Raw genomic sequence first — 22,051 nt, 5'->3', positions numbered from 1 at the left:
TTGGCACTGGGCAGGCTAGTTTAAGGGGTCTCAAGGAAAATGTTGAAGGGGGAGTGTGCACTGCCGCCGCCCATCCCACATCCCTTGCTCTGCCTAATAGTAGAACAAAAACTGAAATAATGGGCTAATGCTGCCAATTTCTTCAAAAGTCCAATACAATACAAGCAGCACGCAAGGGCACAAGATTCAATCAAGTTTCAATCAAGTATTATTAGTACAAAAAGAAAACAATAAGAGAACCATATACAAGTGCTGACACAGAAGCCAAAACCAAACGTCAAGCAGATAGCATATACAAATAAATACCGAAAGGCAAACCAGTCTTTATGGTCTTTGAGGCTATATAGCGGTCAGCAAAGTGGCAGCAGGTCGAACGAAGTGTCAATGATAGACAGGCTGCCGGCGTTTTTCGCCTGTTTTGCCCATATGACGGGCTTCTTCATATGGTTTATACCACCAGTGAATGCATTAAACATAACTGAAAGCAGAAGGAGAAACTACTGAAGAAGCCCGTCATATGGGCGAAACAGGCGAAAAACGCCGGCAGCCTGTCTATCATTGACACTTCGTTCGACCTGCTGCCACTTTGCTGACCGCTATATAGCCTCAAAGACCATAAAGACTGGTTTGCCTTTCGGTATTTATTTGTATATGCTATCTGCTTAACGTTTGGTTTTGGCTTCTGTGTCAGCACTTGTATATGGTTCTCTTATTGTTTTCTTTTTGTACTAATAATACTTGATTGAAACTTGATTGAATCTTGTGCCCTTGCGTGCTGCTTGTATCGTATTGGACTGCCTAATGGTAGGGCTGGCCCGCTTTACAAAGTTCCTGTATGCAAGTGCTATCGTAGCATCCATTTATCCAGCTTCTTCGTGAACCTAGTTTTGCTTTTTGCTCCCAAGACCGTTCCCAGGAGACGCCGCTGGCCGCTGGGAGAGCTCCCCCCCAGCCTCTTGGACCGGATCAGGGACTCGTAGCTTGCTTCCGCTTTCTCCTTAACAGTATTCCTTTGACAAAGTCCTCCTGACGCTACCATCAGCGCTAGGATCCTGGCACATGCAGACCTTGCTCTCTCTCTCTCTCCCCCCCCCCCAATTTCTGATCCGAAGACTGACAGGGTCGTAGGCAGGTCAACCCCGTGTTCTGCCAGTACTAACAAGCACCCTTTGTGCTCTGGTATTAAAAGCTTCAGCATGTGACAGACGCTTTCTGCTGACGCTGAGGAGGAGGAAGGTGTAGCAAGGAAGGCAAGGGTTCTTATTTCACCAGACTCAAGTGCTGCTTCATGCGACTGGGTGAGCAACAAGAGGGGGTACCATCAAAAAGTGGAAGTACCACTTGCAAGTTTCCATGACATATTTAGGTCAGGTCCTCGGGGTGCAGTGTTACAGACAGTGTTTACACACACACACACAAACACACACACTTCACAAGAGGATGGTATGAACAGGTGCCACTTCTTTCTCTCAACTTGTTTCTGAAATGTAATATTTGGGATCGGAGCTAGGACACACCCAGAACATACCATACCATACCATTATGCCACTATAACACCCATTGCTTTCCCTAAAGAACCCTGGGAGCTGTTGTATATTAAGGGTGCTGGGAATTGTGCCTCAGTACTCTCAACTAAAATACAGAGCCCAGGATTTTTTAGGGGGAAGCCATGAATGTTAAAGCGGTATAAAAAGGTAAAGGACCCCTGACAGTTAAGTCCAGTCGCGAACGACTCTGGGGTTGCGACGCTCATCTTGCTTTACTGGCCAAGGGAGCTGACATTTGTCCGCAGACAGTTTTTCCGGGTCATGTGGCCAGCATGACTAAGCTGCTTCTGGCAAAACCAGAGCAGCGCACGGATATGTCATTTACCTTCCCGCCGGAGCAGTACCTATTTATCTACCTGCACTTTGACGTGCTTTCGAACTGCTAGGTTGGCAGGAGCCGGGACCGAGCAACGGGAGCTCACCCCATCGCGGGTGAGCTCCCGTTGCTCTGTCCCAGCTCCTGCCAACCTAGCAGTTTAAAAGCATGCCAGTGCAAATAGGTACCGCTGCGTCTGGAAGGTAAACAGCATTTCCTTGCGCTCTGGTTTCTGTCACGGTGTCCCGTTGTGCCAGCAGTTTAGCCATGTTGGCCACATGACCCGGAAAGCTGCCTGAAAAGCAAGATGAGCGCCGCAACCCCATAGTTGCTTTTGACTGGACTCAACCGTCCAGGGGTCCTTTACCTTTACCTAGCATAATGAATAGTAGAATTGCAGATTGGAAGGGACCATGAGAGTCAGGTTGAGTATAATACAGGGAGCGTTTGGCTCAAATGTCACAGGATCATAGAATCTTCGAGCTGGAAGTGACCAGAGAGTCATGCATTGCAACAACCTGCAATGCAGAAATCTCAGCTAATGGATCCATGTCACCTCTATGGACTTTGGAAAGTCATGTCTCTCCTGCAATATGGGCATGATAATATTGACCTATCCTAACAGAGCTGTTTCAAGGATTGCTGAGAAAAGGACGAAAGGTGCTTACAGCAATCTAAAATATGATTCAGTTGTGAAATATATCTATGCGATGAATCATAGAATCATAGAGTTGGAAGAGACCACGAGGGCCATCCAGTCCAACCCCCTGCTGAGCAGGAAACACCATCAAAGCATTCCTGACCTATGCCTGTCAAGCCTCTGCTTAAAGACCTCCAAAGAAGGAGACTCCACCACACTCCTTGGTAGCAAATTCCACTGCCGAACAGCTCTTACTGTCAGGAAGTTCTTCCTAATGTTTAGGTGGAATTTTGGATGAACTGGACTAAAAATATGTTGAGTGGTTCTCATTAAACCTATAGCTCACTTGTGGATTTCATATGTATTTGCTGTCATTCCCTAACAGAAAGGCCAGAAACTTTGCACCTAGGATCAATAATAGGATGCCCATTATTCTCTCCATTTAATAATCATAAACAAACTTTATCATTTATTTAAATAAATAAAAGTAACATCCCATGCCAGCCTTAATTTGGTTTGGTTTAGTTTTCATGTGTTTGTCTCATGAAGTTCTTTTTGATATTTGGGTTATATGGATCAAACTCAATAAAAATACTTTAGAAAAAGAAAGAATACGATGCCCATTAGTTTTCCTGATCTCATTATAAACTTGCTCTGTGAGCTCTTGAATAGTGTTCCTATAATCAAAGGGCTTAGTTACCTGCTCATATATCCCAAATGTATTCATGGAGCTCATCTGAGGTGTTTGAATATCAAATTAAAAACAGAGAAGAAAGCTTAGAGGCTCTCGACTGTTTAATCTCAAGATCCACGATCATGTCATTCTGCCATGGGCATTATCTTGAAGACAAAATGATGGTGGAGATTAGAATTTTCACGTAAAGCATGCCACGGCCAGCCTTGGATTCTCCGAAGCATGAGTGGTTTGGAGATGAGAATTTGGGGGGACACTCAGTCCTTCCCAGAGCTGGTTCCCCCACTGCCCCTTTTCATACGGAGACAGCAAGTATCATAGACCATTACTTTATAGACCATGTTCCAGATCTTTGCTTAGACAGGAAAAGTTAGATGGATTGGCTTTTCTTTCCATAAGGAAGACAGGATAACCTTTCTGTGGTGCCTTCGGTGCAGCTTTTACATGCAGCCCTGACACCTATTTTAGGAACTTTTGACAGTGGACAGATCATAAGATCCTAAAACGGTCTCGGGCTTTTTCTTTCTTTCCTGGCCAGTCCGGTTAGCCGATGCTCAGGGCACAGAATCTCCCGACCTGTTGTACCATGGCTGCTCAGAGGGGAGCTGCTACCCAGCCACAGGGAATCTTCTCATCGGGAGGACGCAGAGGTTGAGCGCCACATCCACGTGTGGCCTGGAGGGGCCTCAGGAGTACTGCATCGTCAGCCATTTGCAGGTAATGCCACATGGGGGTTGGCCAAGGGTGAAAGAACGGGGAAGGAGGAGATGATGACAATGAGCTGGCAACTTGCTGGCCAGAGGGTCGTTTGCAGTTCCGGGATGTTTGTGTACAGTACATTCAGAATTGCTACAGAAAAGACATGTTGGGCCCGCTGCAGCAATATGAAAACCTGTGATTTTTTTAACTGCAGGGGGTGGAAAGACTTTTGAGGGATTGTTCCAGTAGCTGTTCATAGCCCTTCTTATCCAGGAAAGCCCAGTGACTCTCCTTGCGTGGACAGGTCCTGTCTAGAGCCTGAGAAGATATTCAACAGCCCAAAGAGCAAAAGGTTTTAGCAGCTCCTAACAATATAGCTCAGCGTTTAACCAACGGAACCTAGTCTCTTTTCAAAGCCTCGTTGCATCAGGGTGTCAGGTCATATCTACGCCATACTTTTAGAACACATTCAAGCTCTGTGAGGAGAAAACTACATTCCCCGAGATTCTTTGGCGGAAGGCATTACTTTCATAGAATCGTAGAGCTGAAAGAGACCACAAGGGCCATCCAGTACAACCCCCTGCCAAGCAGGAAAAACCATCAAAGCATTCCTGACAGCTGTCAAGCCTCTGCTTAAAGACCTCCAAAGAAGGTCTCCTTTAAATGATTGTAGAATATATATTTTTTAATGTAGAGTTGCAGGTGTCTTTCTGACAGTGGGCTTATCCATGCTACTTTTTCCAGGCATGGTCCGCACTTTGAAGCTCTGTGCCTGAGTGCCCTCCCCTCTTTTTTTTTTTTGCTCTGGAGCTTCTCCTGCAGAAGCCTGCTCTTTAAAGCTCAATTGGAGCAAATGGCAATCTGCGCAAAATCCAAATTGACGTTTGCTCCGGTTGAACACTAAAGAGTGTGTTTTCAAAGGAAAGCTTCGGAGTGAGGAAAAAAAACAACCAAGAAATCACTCAGACCCAGAGCTTTTAAGCACAAACCTGTGCCTGGAAACAGTTGGCAAAAGGAAAGTGTGACCACCAAGTGTGGTTTGTGTCTTCCTCTGATTATAGGTGATAATAACTCCATCAGTGAGGGAGGGGGTATTCTCTGAGGATTCCCTCTCCCCAACCAATAGCATTTAGAGTTTTTTTAAAAAAATATTTATTTCATTTTCCTTCTCACTTAAGCTAGTTTACAACTGATAACCAGATTACAAAAAAACACACATGGGAAGAAGCAAACGGAAGTGATAATAAAACAAAACAAAAAGGATGTAACTAACATAGAATCCTTACTGACATATCACCCTTTTAAAACCAAGATTTCCAAATGTTTACAACTATCCTGACAAATAGGTTTAATGCAATCACTGAAAAATATATAGCCGATGACCAAACGGAATTTGTAAAAAACCAAAAAGAAACCAAAAAGAAAAACAATAGTCTCTGAGGATTTACATAGTGCTTCTGTTGATTTTCAATCCACTATGGCTCTCTTGACAGGACTCTGAGAAATGCTTCCTTTGTGACTCGCGCTCCCCATCCCTGCGCGAGAGCCACCACATTGAGAATGTCATCTACCTGAGTGGTCGGGATGGTGAGCAGACCTGGTGGCAGTCTGAGAATGGTAAGTATCAGTATAATAAGAGATTCAGAGTCCTTTCCCTTGGACCTTACCAAATGCACCAGTGGAGACCGAGTTACTTTTCTCCTCTGAAAAAGTTGGACTTCCTGTGGCATGGTAAAAGACAAACCACACAGAAAACACAGGATGACAATGATTTGACAATGGTTTTGTGTGGGGTGCCCTGGAAAAAAGTGAACAACGCATAGCAAAATAAAAATAAAAAAACCTTCCAGTAGCACCTTAGAGACCAACTAAGTTTGTCATAGGTATGAGCTTTCGTGTGCATGCACACTTCTTCAGATACACTGAAACAGAAGTCACCAGACCCTTATGTATAGTCAGAGGGTGGGGGGTGGGGGTTGATGGGAATGGGTGATGGGCTGATAGGAGTGGTAAACCTGTTGATGACTGTTAACACACAAAAGCTCATACCTATGACAAACTTAGTTGGTCTCTAAGGTGCTACTGGAAGGATTTTTTATTTTTATTTTGACTGCGTCAGACCAACACGGCTACCTACCTGTAACTAAAGCATAGCAAGTCCACATTCAGTATCTGGTGTGGAAATACTCAAATATGCTCTAATGTTCATAAGGCCAGAATGTGCCCAGCCCCAATCACTGCAGGCTGGCAGGACGTGGGTGGCGCTGTGGTCTAAACCACTGAGCCTCTTGGGCTTGCCGATCGGAAGGTCGGTGGTTTGAATCCGTGCGACGGGGTGAGCTCTCGTTGCTCTGTCCCAGCTCCTGCCTGCCTAGCAGTTCAAAAGCACGCCAGTGCAAGTAGATAAATAGGTACCACTGCGGCGGGAAGGTAAACGACATTTTTGTGCGCTCTGGCACTCATCACGGTGTTCCGTTGCGCCAGAAGCGGTTTAGTCCTGCTGGCCACATGACCCAGAAAGCTGTCTGCAGACCAACGCCGACTTAAAGCGAGATGAGTGCTGCAACCCCATAGTTGCCTTTGACTGGACTTGACTGTCCAGGAATCCTTTGCCTTTACCATTGCAGGCCAGTACATTTCCGAGCACAATTCAAAGTTTTGGTGTTGAGCTTTCAAGCCCTACATGGCTTCAGTCCTGTATACCTGAAGGATCGTCTCCACCTCCATAGTTTAGCCTGGATGCTGACATTTAATCAGGAAACAGGGTTGAGTGTAAAGGGTTAAGCTCGAAACAAAATAAAAAAATTCCTTCCAGTAGCACCTTAGAGACCAACTACGTAGGTTTGTCATTGGTATGAGCTTTTATTTGCATGCACACTTCTTCAGTTGCACACAGGATTAAGCTCCCGTGCCTCAGTCCCCAACCAGAGATGCATTCATAAATCTCTATTATAACATGCAGTTTTTATCAAGAGATTATGAGCCTAGGTGATGTTGTTTCAGAGTCTTGGAGGTAGCATGGCAGAGCTGTTTTTGTCTGCAGGCACACATAACTCTTTCTTTCTTTCTTTGGTCCTACTATGGTCTCCTCCTAAACAGGTTTTTCAGGATTTGAAGCCCCAGGAAGTAGAACTCAGAAACCAAAGCAGAACAGGAAAAATGAGAGCAGAGAAGCAGGGGGAATAAGCACAAACAATAATAATACTTCTTTTATACCGTTTCCAAGGTTGTGATCAAATGTATCTCAGCCAAGCCTCACTCACTCAAGGCATAGGAGTGAGCGAACCTACAGGGGAAGGTGGGAACATAACTTACCTTACCTGACCTGCCTGGTGGGCCAGTACCCATCATGGCCACATTGGGCAGGTGGGCGGGGCTGCCCACCTGTCCATCGCCTGACACCGCAATGACATCAGTTGAGAATGATTGGGAGTTCAAAGCACCAGGCTGGGTTTGCAAAGAGCCTGTGCTACCGAAGAGCCACTGTTCACCGCTTATCAGCTGACAGGAAGTGACTTCGAAACTGCTTCCTGCAGGGATCAACTACAGGGAGCTCAGTGGTGCAGCTGTGATCCAGCTGTGCCTGTACCTGCTCCACACCTGACGTCACATGGGATGTCAGGTGTGGAGCAGGTGGGTGTGGTACTGTGGTTTAGGGGAAACAGCCTTGCAGGCCAAAATGGGACCTGTGTAAGTCTTGCATCGAGGGAAATTTCCTCTCCCTCAATGTATTTAAATGAGGGGTGCTCCTGGTCTAACTTCTGTCCTTCTCACTCACTACCACCACAGGTGTAGAACAGGTCAGCATCTCCTTGGACCTGGAAGCCGAGTTCCATTTTACTCACCTCATAATGAAGTTTAAGGTATGATAGCCATGTTCAAATATATAAAAGGATGTCATAGAAAGGTTGTTTTCTGCCGCTCCAGAGAAGCGGACACGGAGCAATGGATTCAAACTACAAGAAATAAAAGATTCCACCTAAACATTAGGAAGAACTTCCTGACAGTAAGAGCTGTCCGGCAGTGGAATTTGCTGCCAAGGAGTGTGGTGGAGTCTCCTCCTTTGGAGGTCTTTAAGCAGAGGCTTGACAGGCATATGTCAAGAATGCTTTGATGGTGTTTCCTGCTTGGCAGGGGGTTGGACTGGATGGCCCTTGTGGTCTCTTCCAACTCTATGATTCTATGATTTTAAGGTAGGTACTGAGATCTCTTTCCAAAGGGTGGAAACACTGCAGTGAATAGTGGATGGAACTAACAGGAGCACTGCTGACGAAATGCCCAATAAGCACCGCTACCTCTAATACTAAAACAGCGGTTGCATTCTTTATGTATTTCAGCCTTTCTGCAGGTGACACCGAAGGTGCATGGGTCTCTGTACCTAACTAGGTGTGGCATTAAAATAATGCCAATGGAGGGATTGGCTGCTGATGCAAATAACAGATGAGTGGGGTGATATTCTTTGGGATTGCAGTGGGAAGGGAAGGGTTAGGAACATAGGTAAAGGTAAAGGGACCCCTGGCCATTAGGTCCAGGCGTGACCGACTCTGGAGTTGCGGCGCTCATCTCGCTCTATTGGCCGAGGGAGCCAGTGTACAGTTTTCAGGTCATGTGGCCAGCATGACTAAGCTGCTTCTGGCGAACCAGAGCAGCACACGGAAATGCTGTTTACCTTCCCGCCGGAGTAGTACCTATTTATCTACTTGCACTTTGACATGCTTTCGAACTGCTACCGTAGGTTGGCAGGAGCTGGGACCGAGCAACGGGAGCTCACCCTGTTGCGGGGATTTGAACCACCGACCTTCTGATCGGCAAGCCCTAGGCTCGGTGGTTTAGACCACAGTTCCACCCGCGTCCCTAGGAACATAGGTAGCTGCTTTTTACTGAGTGAGACTGCTGGGCCATCTAGCTCAGTCCTATTAACACACTAATGGGCAGCAGCTTTCCGTGATTTCAAACATAGTTGTCTGCCAGCCCAAAACATGCTCTACCACTGAGTTACAGCCCTTCCTTAAATTCCTTCTTGCTCCCTGAGGCAATCCTGATCATGATCAGTGCCCTCCCCCTTTCACAGCGGCTGCTATTTGCATATTTTGTGTGCTAAATGCAAAGTCACATGCCACAATGTGTCCAGTGTGGTAGTAAACCAACAACAAACCTTGGCTTCCATTGCTGGCTATTTTTGGAGAATAAACAAACACTATGAGCCTGGATCCGGATGACACAACAAGCCTGTCCCAGAATCCTGGAGGAATGCTGGAGGAGTTGAGATGCTAGAAGCAAAAAATTCGCTCACAAGCAAATTAAAATGCAGTCATTCCTCCACTTGCCCGTGTGGAATTTGCAGAGCACCTGAAAACTCTCCGAACCTGCAAAGAGAAAACCCAGTTTCTCCTGTTCACAAGCACCTGACTTGCTTTGCTGAAGTATTTTAGATTTTTACTTTTTTGCGGTTGAGGGGGGCAGATTGGTTGGAGAAGGAACGCTGAAACTCGAACTCTCCACTTTGCCCCCTTTTCTCATGCAGACATTCCGCCCAGCGGCCATGTTGATTGAACGTTCGTCTGATTTCGGGCACAGCTGGAAGGTTTACCGCTACTTTGCCTTCAACTGCTCCAAGCTCTTCCCTGGTGTCCCCATGCAAGTCCCAACACATGTCAACCAGGCGTTCTGTGACCAGCGATACTCTGAGATTGAGCCCTCCAGCCATGGCGAGGTCAGTGCAACCCTGCTAAAGTAGGATTAAGGAGCAGAGCCACTTTACCGCCACCCCCACCCCCAATGAGGTTTAGAATTTCATGGCCAGATACTAATCAAAATTTGTCTATCTTGAAATTTGAATGCAGAAATTCAGATTTTTAATCTGGGGGGTGAATTTGGGAAATGCTCAATTCTGCCATATTCTAACATATAGAATAAGAGAACAAGAAGAGCATACGTTTAAAGAAGATTGGAAAATGTTCATTGAACATATGGGAAATAATTCTGTATGGCTGAAAACACTATCAGCATTAAGATAAATTCGGCAGTGTAAATAAGTTTTGATGGATGCAATAATGGAATAGTCTCTTTCAGTTTTGCTAGATGGGATACACATGCGTTGGGGCCTAACTGGCCAAAAAGCCAGAGATCCATGATCGGATCTTTTGTTTTTAAATTGTAGCAAATATCAGCTGTGGGAGGAGAGGAAGGGTTTAACCCTTTCTTCCCAAACCACTTTCCTGATGAAAATCACCCACCCCCCGCTGCTCTTTATTCCATTAGGGTAAAAATTGCATGTACATCTTTCTCTGTAGGTGATTTTCAAAGTGCTGGATCCGGCGGTGAAAGTTGAGGACCCATACAGCCAGGAAATCCAAGGTATGAATGTGACAAGCAGCAGGGGATGCCATAGTGGGGGGAGAAGCACTTGCCCGACCTCCAGGCAGGTGAATTAATGTTGCTTACTGTGAAGGGGACCGGGACGCAGGTGGTGCTGTGGGTTAAACCATAGAGTCTAGGGCTTGCCAATCAGAAGGTCGGCGGTTCGAATCCCCGCGACGGGATGAGCTCCCGTTGCTCGGTCCCAGCTCCTGCCAACCTAGCAGTTCGAAAGCACGTAAAAGTACAAGTAGATAAATAGGTACCGCTACAGCGGGAAGGTAAACGGTGTTTCTGTGTGCTGCTCTGGTTCGCCAGAAACTGCTTTGTCATGCTGGCCACATGACCTGGAAGCTGTACGCCGGCTCCCTCGGCCAATAATGCGAGATGAGCGCCTGTGATAGGGGGTGGGGCTGGGGCTGAGGCTACAGGGAGTCTAGAAGCTAAAGCTCTGCACCAAAACCATCTCCCTCCCTCCTGACCAGATCTGTTGCGTGTCACCAACCTGCGAGTGAACTTCACAAAGCTGCACACTCTGGGCGACAACCTACTCGATTTTCGGCATCAGGTGCTGCAGAAATACTACTACGCCGTGTACGAGATGGTGCTGCGTGGGAGCTGCTTCTGCTATGGGCACGCCTCGGAGTGTGCCCCCCTGGCTGGAGCGCCAAGCAGAGTGGAAGGCATGGTAAGGACCTTATCAGTGTACTGAGGCTGGGAGTTCAGGTTGCAGCCCTATAGCCAGGAAGACAGGACAAGGGGAGGTACACTTAGAGGTCGGAGCTCCCGTGCTGGGCTTGGATTTTTCATTTGGACTATGTGGACCCCACTGTGCAGGGAGCTTGCGATACAGTTCTCCAACCAAATAACTTATATAATAATGCAGATCTGAGGGGAAAGTATGCCTTTCCAAACGAATACGTTAGTGAAAATAACATGCAAATAATAAACTATCTGACGAAGTGTGCATGCACATGAAAGCTCATACCAAAATAATAACTTAGTTGGTCTCTAAGGTGCTACTGAAGGAATTTTTTTATTATGCAAATAATAATAATAATATGCTTCGTAGTGGGAAAAATCGCTTGCAAAAATTTGCACATTGGGCGAAATGCACACTAAAAATGAATTTTTATGAGGACTTCTTCCTGTAAAAACCAACCCAATAACAACAAACGGATGTGGAAATGTAGAGAACTGAATTTAAGATCGGAAAAAACTGAGGATAAACTGAAATGGACAGATTCATCTCTCCCTACCCAGCAGGTAGTAGAGAGGCTACAGCCTTGGTGGTTCTGCTTATTAAAATCTATCGGGAGAATGCGACACACAGACTCCCAATTGTGTGTAGAGAACCTGCGTTACTGTGCCAAAAGCACAATTTCTGTCAGCCAGAAGTGCAGTTTTTGCAGTTTGAGAAAACCTCATTCTTAAGCTTGCAGAGCTGGGTGTGTTCTGGGAGGGAAAGAGAAGGCATGTACTGCCATACCTCGGTTTGCGACTGCAATTCATTCCGGGGAGCCGCTCTCTCCCCGAGTTTGCCGTAAACCGAGGGGCTCTTCTGTGCGTGCGCGCGCTGCGGAACCCGGATGTAAACACTTCCAGGTCTGCGGCGGTCGCAAACCGATCAGTCGCAAACAGAGGCGGTCGCAAACCGAGGTATGACTGTACACTGTACAGTGTACAGAGGGAAATTTCCAGCCCAGTGGAAATTCCACTTAGACACTTTTTTTAATGGTTTAAGTAATTCTCAAACCTTCTTCAGGGTTATTTGTTCTCCACAAACATCAGACCTAGAAACCTAGGGTTGTATTCGGTGAGGTCATGCTCTTAAGGCAAGGACTTCTGCCAGTGCAATGAGACTTCCTCTTCCATGCTTGCCCCCTGCACTCCTCCCCTATATGCTCTGGAGGGCTGGCAGGGGGCAGGAACTCAGAACAGATCTGTTGGGAGTGGGGAGGCACAGGGGGGCGCACAGAAAGAGGAGAGGGAGAGGAAGTCCCTTTGTGCAGGCAGAAGTCATTGTCCTAACAGGATGACTTGGCTGGGTGCAACCCTCGCTCTTAAAACATTCTTCAAGGGTTATTAGAACCTGTTACAGGATTGTGTTCACATAGCTTCTGAATATATGGCCATCAGCCACGCTTCACCGTCTTGGGCTCCGGGTCACATGGGGCCTACTCAGCAGCACCCAGGCACACGAGGTCCTTCTTATAAATATCTCCATGCTGAGTGGCACTCTGCTTTCATTTCCCTGGGCTGTGCCAAGGCTCTGGATGCCCCTCTCACCAGTCTCCTCTGCCCCAGATCCACGGACGATGCGTGTGCAAGCACCACACCAAGGGCCTCAACTGCGAGCTCTGCAAGGACTTCTTCCAGGAGTTGCCATGGAGACCAGCTGAGGCCCACAACCCACACGCCTGCAAAGGTGAGGGTGTTTTTGCACGTGCCAAAAGGTGTGGGGAATTGGGTGGCGAAGAAGTGGGAGTCAATGGAAGGAGTGGGGGAGTGGGGCCGGTATGTTTGGGAATGGCTGCATCCCCTGGTTTTGGGCAGATAGGTAGCAGAGGCTTGGTAGTGCTGGGGAAGCTAAAGAACTATGGGAGGGCTATGAAACAGTCATGATTCCGTTTATTTACAAGTGGAAGAAATTCTCAAAAGTGTATGTGGAGGCCGGGACAGCCTACTGAACAAGAGTTCCTTGTCCTCTGGTTTTCATCTCCTTTTGCTAAAGCTTCTTTATGCAGGCATTGCATAGCTGCCAAGTCTCCCGTTGTTGTTGTTGTTGTTGTTGTTGTTTAGTCGTTTAGTCGTGTCCGACTCTTCGTGACCCCATGGACCATAGCACGCCAGGCACTCCTGTCTTCCACTGCCTCCCGCAGTTTGGTCAAACTCATGTTCGTAGCTTCGAGAACACTGTCCAACCATCTTGTCCTCTGTCGTCCCCTTCTCCTAGTGCCCTCAAGTCTCCCGTATTCCCCGGGAAACCCCTGTTTTTCCGGCTGTCCCCAGCCGAAAAAACAGATTTTTTTGTTTCCCCCCGGTTTATTCTGGTGCGCCGGCCATTTTGGAACTGGGCGGAGCATGCTCAGAAGCGACTTTTGATGCTGCTTTGCCCAGTTCCAAAATGGCTGCAGTGCGACTTCTGGTGCGGCGGCCATTTTGGAACAGGGCAGAGCAGCATCAAAAGTCGCTTCTGAGCATGCTCCGCCCAGTTCCAAAATGGCGACAGTGCTACTTCCGGTCTGGTCCCTTATTTCTCAGGCCGGAACTTGGCAGGTATGGCATTGGTGGTTCCTTAGCCTTGCCTACCATTTTTTTAAAATGATAAAAATGTGCAGGCTCTTATGGAGTCCTGCTGGGGCAGTCCAATGGCCCATGTAATCCAGCATCCTGTTCTCACAGTGGCCAACCGGATGCCTATGGTAAGCCTGCTTCAGCGGCAGCAGCCACCACATATAGCATGCACATGGGGCAGATGAGAGCCTCAGCAAAGGTGGCCTAGCCCATGGGTTTATGGTACTGTTACATGGGTGCAGTTCAGGTCACAGGAGAGGAGGAGCGAGCGGAATAAGCAGGAGTTTGCGGCGCCCATTAACATTGCCCCTGGCTTCTCGACAGAGTGCAACTGCAACGAGCACTCCCACAAGTGCCACTTCGACATGGCCGTGTACCTGGCCACGGGAAACACCAGCGGCGGGGTCTGCGACGAGTGCGAACACAACACCATGGGCCGCCACTGCCAGCTCTGCAAGCCCTTCTACTACCGCAACCCTCTGGCTGACATCCGTGCCAGCACGGCCTGTATCCGTGAGTGTCCTTCTATCGTCCCAGTCACTGTCTTTTTGTTATGACCATGATGAATCGTGATGCGAATCGAGCAGGGTTTACTGTGGGGAGACAGCATACAGATAAATGGTGGCTGTGATCCCCACATCTATTTGCAGTATTGGTTTTTATTGTTTCACGCCATTTTTGAGTGGTGTGAGATTCCGGGCATTCCAGGCGCTCACCCCGGGTTCGTGTTTCCTTTGCAACGAGGCACAGTGGAGACTGTGGTGTCTTTATGATAGATGGCTTATTTACACATATACACAACCTGAGTCCTGCGACAGAGGGGTTCACCGTGTTAATGTCCCAAGATGGTCTTGCTTCTCCCATAGCCACAGACTTGGATCCCAGCAGAAATCAGGCATGGCTCTGTGCCGGATGTTTTGCCGTAATAAACGTTGATTGAGTTGCTTGGCTCTATCTCTAGCTTGCTGTTTTACTTCTAGGTCACATCATTCAATTCTCCACTCTGGCCTTTTACCTTTTTAACTAATAGACAGTTGAAGGAGGGAGGCCCATCCATTTGACCTCTGGCACTTTCTTTGTTCCATTAGCAACCCATACTTATTAAGCCGTTACCAGTCTGCCCTGGCTATTCCAATGATTGAATCTGTGCAGGATCCAGAAATTAGAAGTGGGGCTCAGGCATACAGCCTACCCCCTACCCCCCAAAAAACCCACTTATGACAGTACATAATTGAGAACAGTGGCAGACTTTTGCCTGTCAAATTTCAGCGGCACCTTCTTGATAATTTTTTTAAAAAACCTATACATGAAACAAGTAACAAAAGGAGCACATATTGTGAAATACTTCACAACTAATAGACAGTGCTCAACCTGCTGGCAGAAAAAAAAAGAATGAAAAAAAGCAAAGGCAAAAGTTTTTAAAGTCATGTATTCTTCTTGTTTCTCCTTAATGAAACTTGTGTGATTGGAAGGGAACATAAAGATAAAGTCCTATTAACATAAGTTGTAAAAGGGACCCGAACAGTATCCAATTTCTTTTGTCCCACAGCATGTGACTGCGACCCAGTGGGCTCCTTGGATGGTGGCGTTTGTGACAGCCATACAGATGCGATGCTGGGCATGATCGCTGGGCAGTGCCGCTGCAAAGAGAACGTCAAAGGCGTGCGTTGCGACAGCTGCAAAGAGGCCTTTTACGGACTGAGCCGCAATGACCCTCTTGGGTGCCAGCGTTAGTATTGGTGACTGTCTTTGTGGGGGCAGGTGTGGAATCAAGTCGTGCCAGTATGGATACCGGGTGTGTGTGGGAAAGGGCTTGGTGATATCTGGGTTGTTCCTGAGGCAGAGGCCGGTGCAAAATGCGGCAGCTAGGTTGCTTGTGGTGGCAAAACACCCCCAGCATATAACCCCTAAGCTATCGGGATTTGCCCTGGCAGCAATCTGTGGATAGGCCAAGTTCAAGGTGTTGTCATTAATGTATAAGAGCTGCCTATGCAGCTCTGAACCAGGCTACTTGAAACACCCCCTTACAAACCCAGTATATTTGTGTGTTCTGTGGGAGGGTGTCTCCTGCCACTGGCGGAGGAAGAGGAGTGCGGGGGGAGCGCACTGCCCCGGGCAGCGCGATCCCGGTGGGGTGCCATCACAGTTGTTCCCCCGCCCGCGCTGGGCGCCACGCCCCCAGGGCGCACGCCACGCCCCCAGGGCGCACGCCACGCCCCTTGGCACGCGCCAGCCCCACCTGCTCTCCGCCCCCCCCCGCCCCCGTGCTGGAGCATGAAGCTCCACCACTGTCTCCTGCAAGTTCCAAAAGTCTCAGAAGCCTACTTCACAGTAACTTAGAGCAGGGGTTTTAGGGTGGCTGCCCCTGATCTGTGGAACAACATTTCTCACGAGATACAACAGGGGCTCACTCTCTGCACTTTCCAGAAACAAATGAAGATATTTTTTGTTCCAGCCAGATGGATGGGGTTTTGCCATGACGGTCTATTCATATTAAAAAGGGACGTGGGTGGCGCTGTGGTCGAAACCATAGCTGCCAAGTTATCCCTTATTTTAAGGGATTTTCCCTTATGCTGAATAGGCTTCCTCGCGAGAAAAGGGAAAACTTGGCAGCTATGGTCGAAACCACCGAGCCACTTGGGCTTGCTGATCAGAAGGTTGGCGATTCAAAACTGCGTGACGGGGTGAGCTCCTGTTGCTCTGTCCCAGCTCCTGCCAACCTAGCAATTCGAAAGCATGCCAGAGCAAGTACAGTGGTGCCTCGCTAGACAAATTTAATGCGTTCCACGGGTCTTTTCGTATAACGAAAAATTCATCTAGCGAATCCCATAGGAATGCATTGAATTTTTTTTGAATTTTTTTTTTTTGCCCATAGGAACACATTAATTGAATTTCAATGCATTCCTATGGGAAACCGCAATTCGCTAGACGAATTTTTCATAAAACGAATTCGTCTAGCGAGTCAACCTCCACTCGAAAAATCCTTTCGTTAAGCAGAAATTTCATTAAGCGAGGCACCACTGTACCTAGATAAATAGGTACTGCTGCCATGGAAAGGTAACTGGAGTTTCCGTGCGCTCTGGCTTCCGTCACCGTGTTCTGCTGTGCCAGAAGCAATTTAGTCATGCTGGCCACATGACCCAGAAAGCTGTCTGTGGACAAACACTGGCTCCCTCAGCCTGAAAGTGAAATGAGCGCTCTAACCCCATAGTTGCCTTTGACTGAATTTAACCGTCCAGGGGTCCTTTGCCTTTAACCTTTATTCATTTTGTTATCATTTTGTTTTAAATGCATTGGCTGTTTTAAAAATAATTTATTGCACATGGCCTTGAAATGATTGCATAGAGGACGATGGATAAATTATTATTCTTAGGAGCAACAGTAGTAACACTTATACCACAATTTGGATTTTTTTTTTCTGTTTGGCTTCAGGCACCAGCATGTCTGGAATCTGAATGGCACTTCTATTTCATTGCTTCGTACAGTTTCCAGCCTTTCCCCAAGCCCCCTACTTCTTGCTCTCCTATAACCAGTGTTTCGTGAGTTCTAGCCATCTATCCCGCAGCCGAGACAATGGGATTAAAAATTCTAAATTATTTAAAAAGTTGTTCCTTTTGGCTCCAAAGCAATACAACCTGTGCATTCAGGAGACACACCTGATTTGATTTAATGTGTTCTGCTTGCAGAATCTGGGTATTTGCAGTTGCAGGGAGGAAAGGGTGGATCAATGGGTAGGGAAGTTGCCTCAAATTCTGGAGCCCTGCTGAGCTGGGCCAGGAGATGAAGAAGGCTTAGCCTTGTGTGCCTGGCATAGCTGGATGAAAACCCATGGAAAGTGCTAGTTATGTGTGTTCTCAGCCTGCAGGTGTGACCCTCGTGGGATTATCCCAGGTAGCCTCCCCTGCGACCACATCAGCGGCGACTGCTACTGCAAGCGATTTGTCGCTGGGCGATACTGCAACCAATGTTTGGTGAGTGGGTGCCGCGGAACCGTTAAAAGGCGTGATGCGGGTGCTCCAGGCCTGAGTATCCTTTAGTTGAACTCTTGGTCTTTTTCCTCCACAGCCTGAATACTGGGGTTTGAGCAATGATATGGCTGGCTGCCGGAGCTGTGCTTGTGATTTTGGAGGTGCCTACAGCAACAGGTTGGAATGGAAAGGACATGGGCTGCGCTGGGCTGGGCGAGGGGAGGGGAGGGGAGGGAGGGAGGGAGGGAGGGAATGGCGCTCCGTGGCTGGCAAGGGGAGGGAAGAGTGCAGGGATGGCCAACTTCTATATTCTCAGGGGACACTCAGGTGTCCAGGGGATGGAATTAGCGCTCCAGTTGGAGTAACAGCCTTTACCAAAGGTGTCATGGGCTTTGAAGACACTCAAACTCAGGATGCAAGAGGAAAACGTGCTAAGAGGAAGGCACGCTTGGTAACTCCACACCGTGAGCAACTCCTGCCCGGAAACCAATGTCCCCACTGGGGAAGGACGTGTGGATCCAGAACTGGCCTCCACAATCAGGGCAGTCTCGAGCAGGTCAGGCGCCCCTGGCGCTGAGGGGCGGAGATCGCTCCGGCGCCCCACCTACCGTCCCGGCGCCCTGGCGCACCGCGCCACCGGGAGTCTACCTAGAGCCGGCCCTGTCCACAGTCACTTATGGACTCATTGTTACTCGGCTACGAGTGATTGCCAAAGAAGAAAGAAGAAGAGTGGTCAGGCTCTGTAATACATCTGGCGCCATCTCTCACTTCGCAGCACTGCACAGAAGCATGGAAAATAACTAAAAGTGTTGCTTTTGCAGTGAAGGGAATGGCAAGCATATTTTAAACTTCTTAACTGCACATTGTATTAATTGTAAGCGATTCTGTGAGGCCCCATCTGAGCAATATATTTAAAGCAGTATCATATCATTTTAAACACTCATGGCTTCCCCCACAGCCAAAAACTGCAGATGATGATGATGCAAGATCTTAGGTGACCTGTATTCCCCTCAGAGAGCCACAATTCCCATAGTTCCCTCCCTGGAAGAGGGATGAATTGTGAAACCGCTTTGAGAACTGTAGCTCCACGAGAGGAAAATAGAGGGTCTCTTAAAAATTCTCAACGCCCTTGACAAACTACTTTCCCCTGGATTCTTTGGAGGAAGCTTTGACTTTTAAAAAATGGCACGAGTCTGCTTTAAATGTGTAGTGCAGAGCTGTGGTTGCAAAAAAAGCTGAACTTGCTATACTTGCGCATTGCTGCCCATGGTGGCTGTTTTTTATATCTAGGACAGTGGTAAGGAAACTCCAATCCACAGGCCTAGTTAGACCCACCAGGCCTCCCCATTTTGACTGCCATGTGGTTTGGCCCCAAACCATACCCAGCTCTCCATTACCTGAGGCCAAGCACTGGACAGGTAAACACATGGGGTCAAATGGATAAGGAAGAATTCGGAGCACACTCTTTAAGTGCCCTCCTCAATTCTTTCTTTCCAGCTGTGAGTTAAAGCAAATCAAGAGACAGTTTACTTGAGTGTGCAACCTCCCTCTCTCTTTTGCACCCCTTTTGCCGAACCTACTCCAACGGCAGGGCTCAAATATTTTGCCATTGTTCTCATTCTCTGTCTGTCTGTCTGTCTCTCTCTCTATCCAGGTGTTCCATGGATGATGGGCAATGCCCCTGTCGGCCCCACCTCATCGGGCGTCAGTGTGATGAAGTGCAGCCAGGGTTTTTCTGCATGCCCCTGGACTATTATATGTATGAAGCAGAGCATGCCACAGGTCTTGCACCAACCCATCAGGGCCTGCCAGTGAGTGCACTGGGACAGAGGAAGGGAAAGGGGAGCGCGAGAACCCGGGACATAGAGCGAGGGGGGCTGTGTCTGGAAAACTGCTAGTGAATGCGGGTTACTTGTCCAAAGGCAAAGGAGATGGCTCCTGCATTTCTTCTGGGTGTTGTCCAAGAGACCTTGTTGTCTCTGGGGCACGCACACCTTCATGGGGACTGAAAAGTTCCCAGCCCAGCTTACTGGCCTAAATCAGAACCTTGCATACACTGACCCACTTGCCTGCCACAAATTCATTCATGAATTCAGAATGTTTTGTATGTGGAAGCGCATGAGCATGTAAGGCATATCACCACTGAGGTATCTGCAGGCAAGGAGAAAATTCATTAAAACTGTTCTGGTGGCTCAATCAGTCAATCATGGGCTGGTAGGATGGAAGGCAAGGAGGGCCAATGATAGGTGGAGTGGCAGGCAGAACCAACTAATTCTAGTTTTATCCCCATTCTCCTCCCTGCTGACTTCTAGAAGGACAACACTTTTAAGTAAAAAGCCAAGCAAGTGTGGACCGGATGAGACTGGTGGGGCAACTCCCCATTTGCCCATATGGGGCAACCTCCACTGGCCAAACCATACAGTATGGGGTAGTTCCATGGGCTCCCTGTTTGCCTTGGCAGCCTCAGTGCCTTTCAGAGCCGCTTGGTTGCTGAATAGCTGAGGATGGAAACAGAAGGAACAACCAATGGTGTTGGAAATAAATATGTTTTCCCGCTTTGTTGTAGGGTGCCTTGCGGCCCGAGGCCCCTGTGGACTGTGTGGAATATTACAACGGGGTCCAGAATGGGCGCAAAGTGAGGCTGCGACGACAGCACAGCACGATTAGACTCTTGCAGCAGCGAGCGGCGCTCCGAAGAGCCAGGCAACTTCAGCAGAAGGTGACCGAAATAGGGTGGGGGAGCGAGGATGCTGGGGGAAACCAGGGAAGGAAGTCTAGGGTGGTTTGGACCAGAGCCCCAGGCCACTCAGTAGAGGTGTTCTTGGTCCATAAAGCTGAGCTGAGGAGCAGCCACTTGGGTCTTCTTGGTCAACTATGTTAATTCTTTGCCTTGCACTTAGCCAGAAGGTAAAAGATACACTTGAATGGACACGATACACTTGAATAGACACTATGCACTTTGTCCTTCAGTCTGTTGAAGGCATCCTCCGTGAGCTTTGCATGCCCGTGATTTTACACGAGTAGAATTCAGGTGCTTTGCTGTTGGTCAATGTCAGGGGATTGTTGCGGCTACTCTCGAGTAAAGACGCTCCAGTCTGCTCTGTCTTTCAGAGTTTTATTGTGCATATTATTTACAGTGCAGAGATATCAGAAAACATGACTGCCTGGTCCGATTCAGAACCCGGCAATGGCTTCCTTCATGTCTTGGACCAGCATAAATGCCTAGGCACCCCAAAGCGCCTCCCCCTAGCCCTGCGTGTGGCCGCGCGCCTCAAATCGGGCGCCGGAAGAGGCTGTGTTCCTTCTCCCGTCCTTTGCAGAGGCTCCGGCACTCGCTGCGCTGTCCTTCCTCCTCTGGCCAGCTGGGTCGGTGCCTAAGCGCTGACACGTCTGAGCCCCCTCTCCACCCCACTCCATTCCTCATTCCCTCCTCCTGACCCGCTGCTAGTGCTGCCACTGTGCGAAGTGCTGGTCAGGATGACTGGGGGAGGGTCCCTGTAAGGAGTCCCCCTGACAGTCAGGAATGTCCTGCAGTGACTTAAGTGGTGTCGTGTGGGAGCACTTCAAAAACCAGGATGATTCTGCTCACAGCTCAGGTTCTCGAAAGCACCCAGCCTGCCTCTAGGAGTGTCAGATGGGTGGGAGCTGTGAATGCTGGAGGGAATGTAGGGACCACAGCCACAGCTCAGCGGTAGAGCATCTGCTTTGCATGCAGGAGGTACCAGGTTCAATCCCCAGCATCTCCAATGTAGGGCTGGGAGAGACTCCTGCCTGAAACCCTAGGGAGCCACATCTAGATGGAGTAATGGTCTGACTCAGCACAATGCAGTGCCCTATGTCCCTGTGGCTTCGCTGATGTAATGTTTTCACCCGCAGCCTGATGTGGAAGTCCTGCAACGTGAGCATACAGGTCACATGATTACATGGACCGGCCCCGGCTTTGCACGCGTGAGGGATGGGGCTGGTTTATCCTTCCACATCGACAACATTCCCTACCCCATGGAATATGACATCCTGTTGCGCTATGAGCCTGAGGTGCGTGGAAGGAACTGGAGTGGGTGTGGCAAGTGCTTGTTGTCGGGGGGGGGGGGAGTTCTGGCATTTTCCTGAATGCTTGCATTATTGGATCAGAAATTGAACAATGTGGGGGGGGGGAAGCTGTAGCTTAGAGAACGAGAATATTTTCATGATGCTTATGCTTAATCTTTACACAATAACTATGTTCTCAGAGCGCTTCACATGAAATTAGCTCAATAACAGTGACAACAACCTTGCAAGGTAGGCCATCCCCCATATTACAGACAGACGGATGAGACTAAGGGATAGATTTGAAGCAGGGACTTGCCAACTTATAACTCAAACTCTTTCTGGAGCTGGAGAGTGGTTAAATAGCAGTAGAAAGGAGGATTTGCCCCAGTTCATTTAATCCAGGCATCCCCAAACTGCGGCCCTCCAGATGTTTTGGCCTACAACTCCCATGATCCCTAGCTAACAGGACCAGTGGTCGGGGAAGTTGGGAATTGTAGTCCAAAA

The 22,051-nt window shown here is 48.4% G+C and overlaps 1 protein-coding gene across 3 annotated transcripts in view; it reads left to right on the top strand.

Annotated features, from left to right (window-relative positions):
- The window catches only part of LOC118080882 (laminin subunit beta-1), a 65,794-nt gene that overhangs the window by 13,219 nt on the left and 30,524 nt on the right, over window positions 1-22,051 (top strand). For all 3 annotated transcript variants that reach the window (XM_035106867.3, XM_035106869.3, XM_035106868.3), the window contains 14 exons: window positions 3,736-3,914; window positions 5,390-5,513; window positions 7,686-7,759; window positions 9,421-9,609; window positions 10,190-10,253; window positions 10,739-10,941; window positions 12,561-12,681; window positions 13,875-14,063; window positions 15,100-15,279; window positions 17,409-17,521; window positions 17,616-17,695; window positions 19,173-19,329; window positions 20,085-20,237; window positions 21,395-21,553. In XM_035106867.3, coding sequence (XP_034962758.1) covers window positions 3,736-3,914; window positions 5,390-5,513; window positions 7,686-7,759; window positions 9,421-9,609; window positions 10,190-10,253; window positions 10,739-10,941; window positions 12,561-12,681; window positions 13,875-14,063; window positions 15,100-15,279; window positions 17,409-17,521; window positions 17,616-17,695; window positions 19,173-19,329; window positions 20,085-20,237; window positions 21,395-21,553 — 1,985 coding nt within the window. The remainder of the gene's footprint in view (window positions 1-3,735; window positions 3,915-5,389; window positions 5,514-7,685; window positions 7,760-9,420; window positions 9,610-10,189; window positions 10,254-10,738; window positions 10,942-12,560; window positions 12,682-13,874; window positions 14,064-15,099; window positions 15,280-17,408; window positions 17,522-17,615; window positions 17,696-19,172; window positions 19,330-20,084; window positions 20,238-21,394; window positions 21,554-22,051) is intronic.

Source organism: Zootoca vivipara, chromosome 2, assembly GCF_965207765.1.
Source record: "Zootoca vivipara chromosome 2, rZooViv2.hap1.1, whole genome shotgun sequence".
Classification (NCBI taxonomy): domain Eukaryota; kingdom Metazoa; phylum Chordata; class Lepidosauria; order Squamata; family Lacertidae; genus Zootoca; species Zootoca vivipara.
This window is presented reverse-complemented; position numbering and strand designations above follow the sequence as displayed.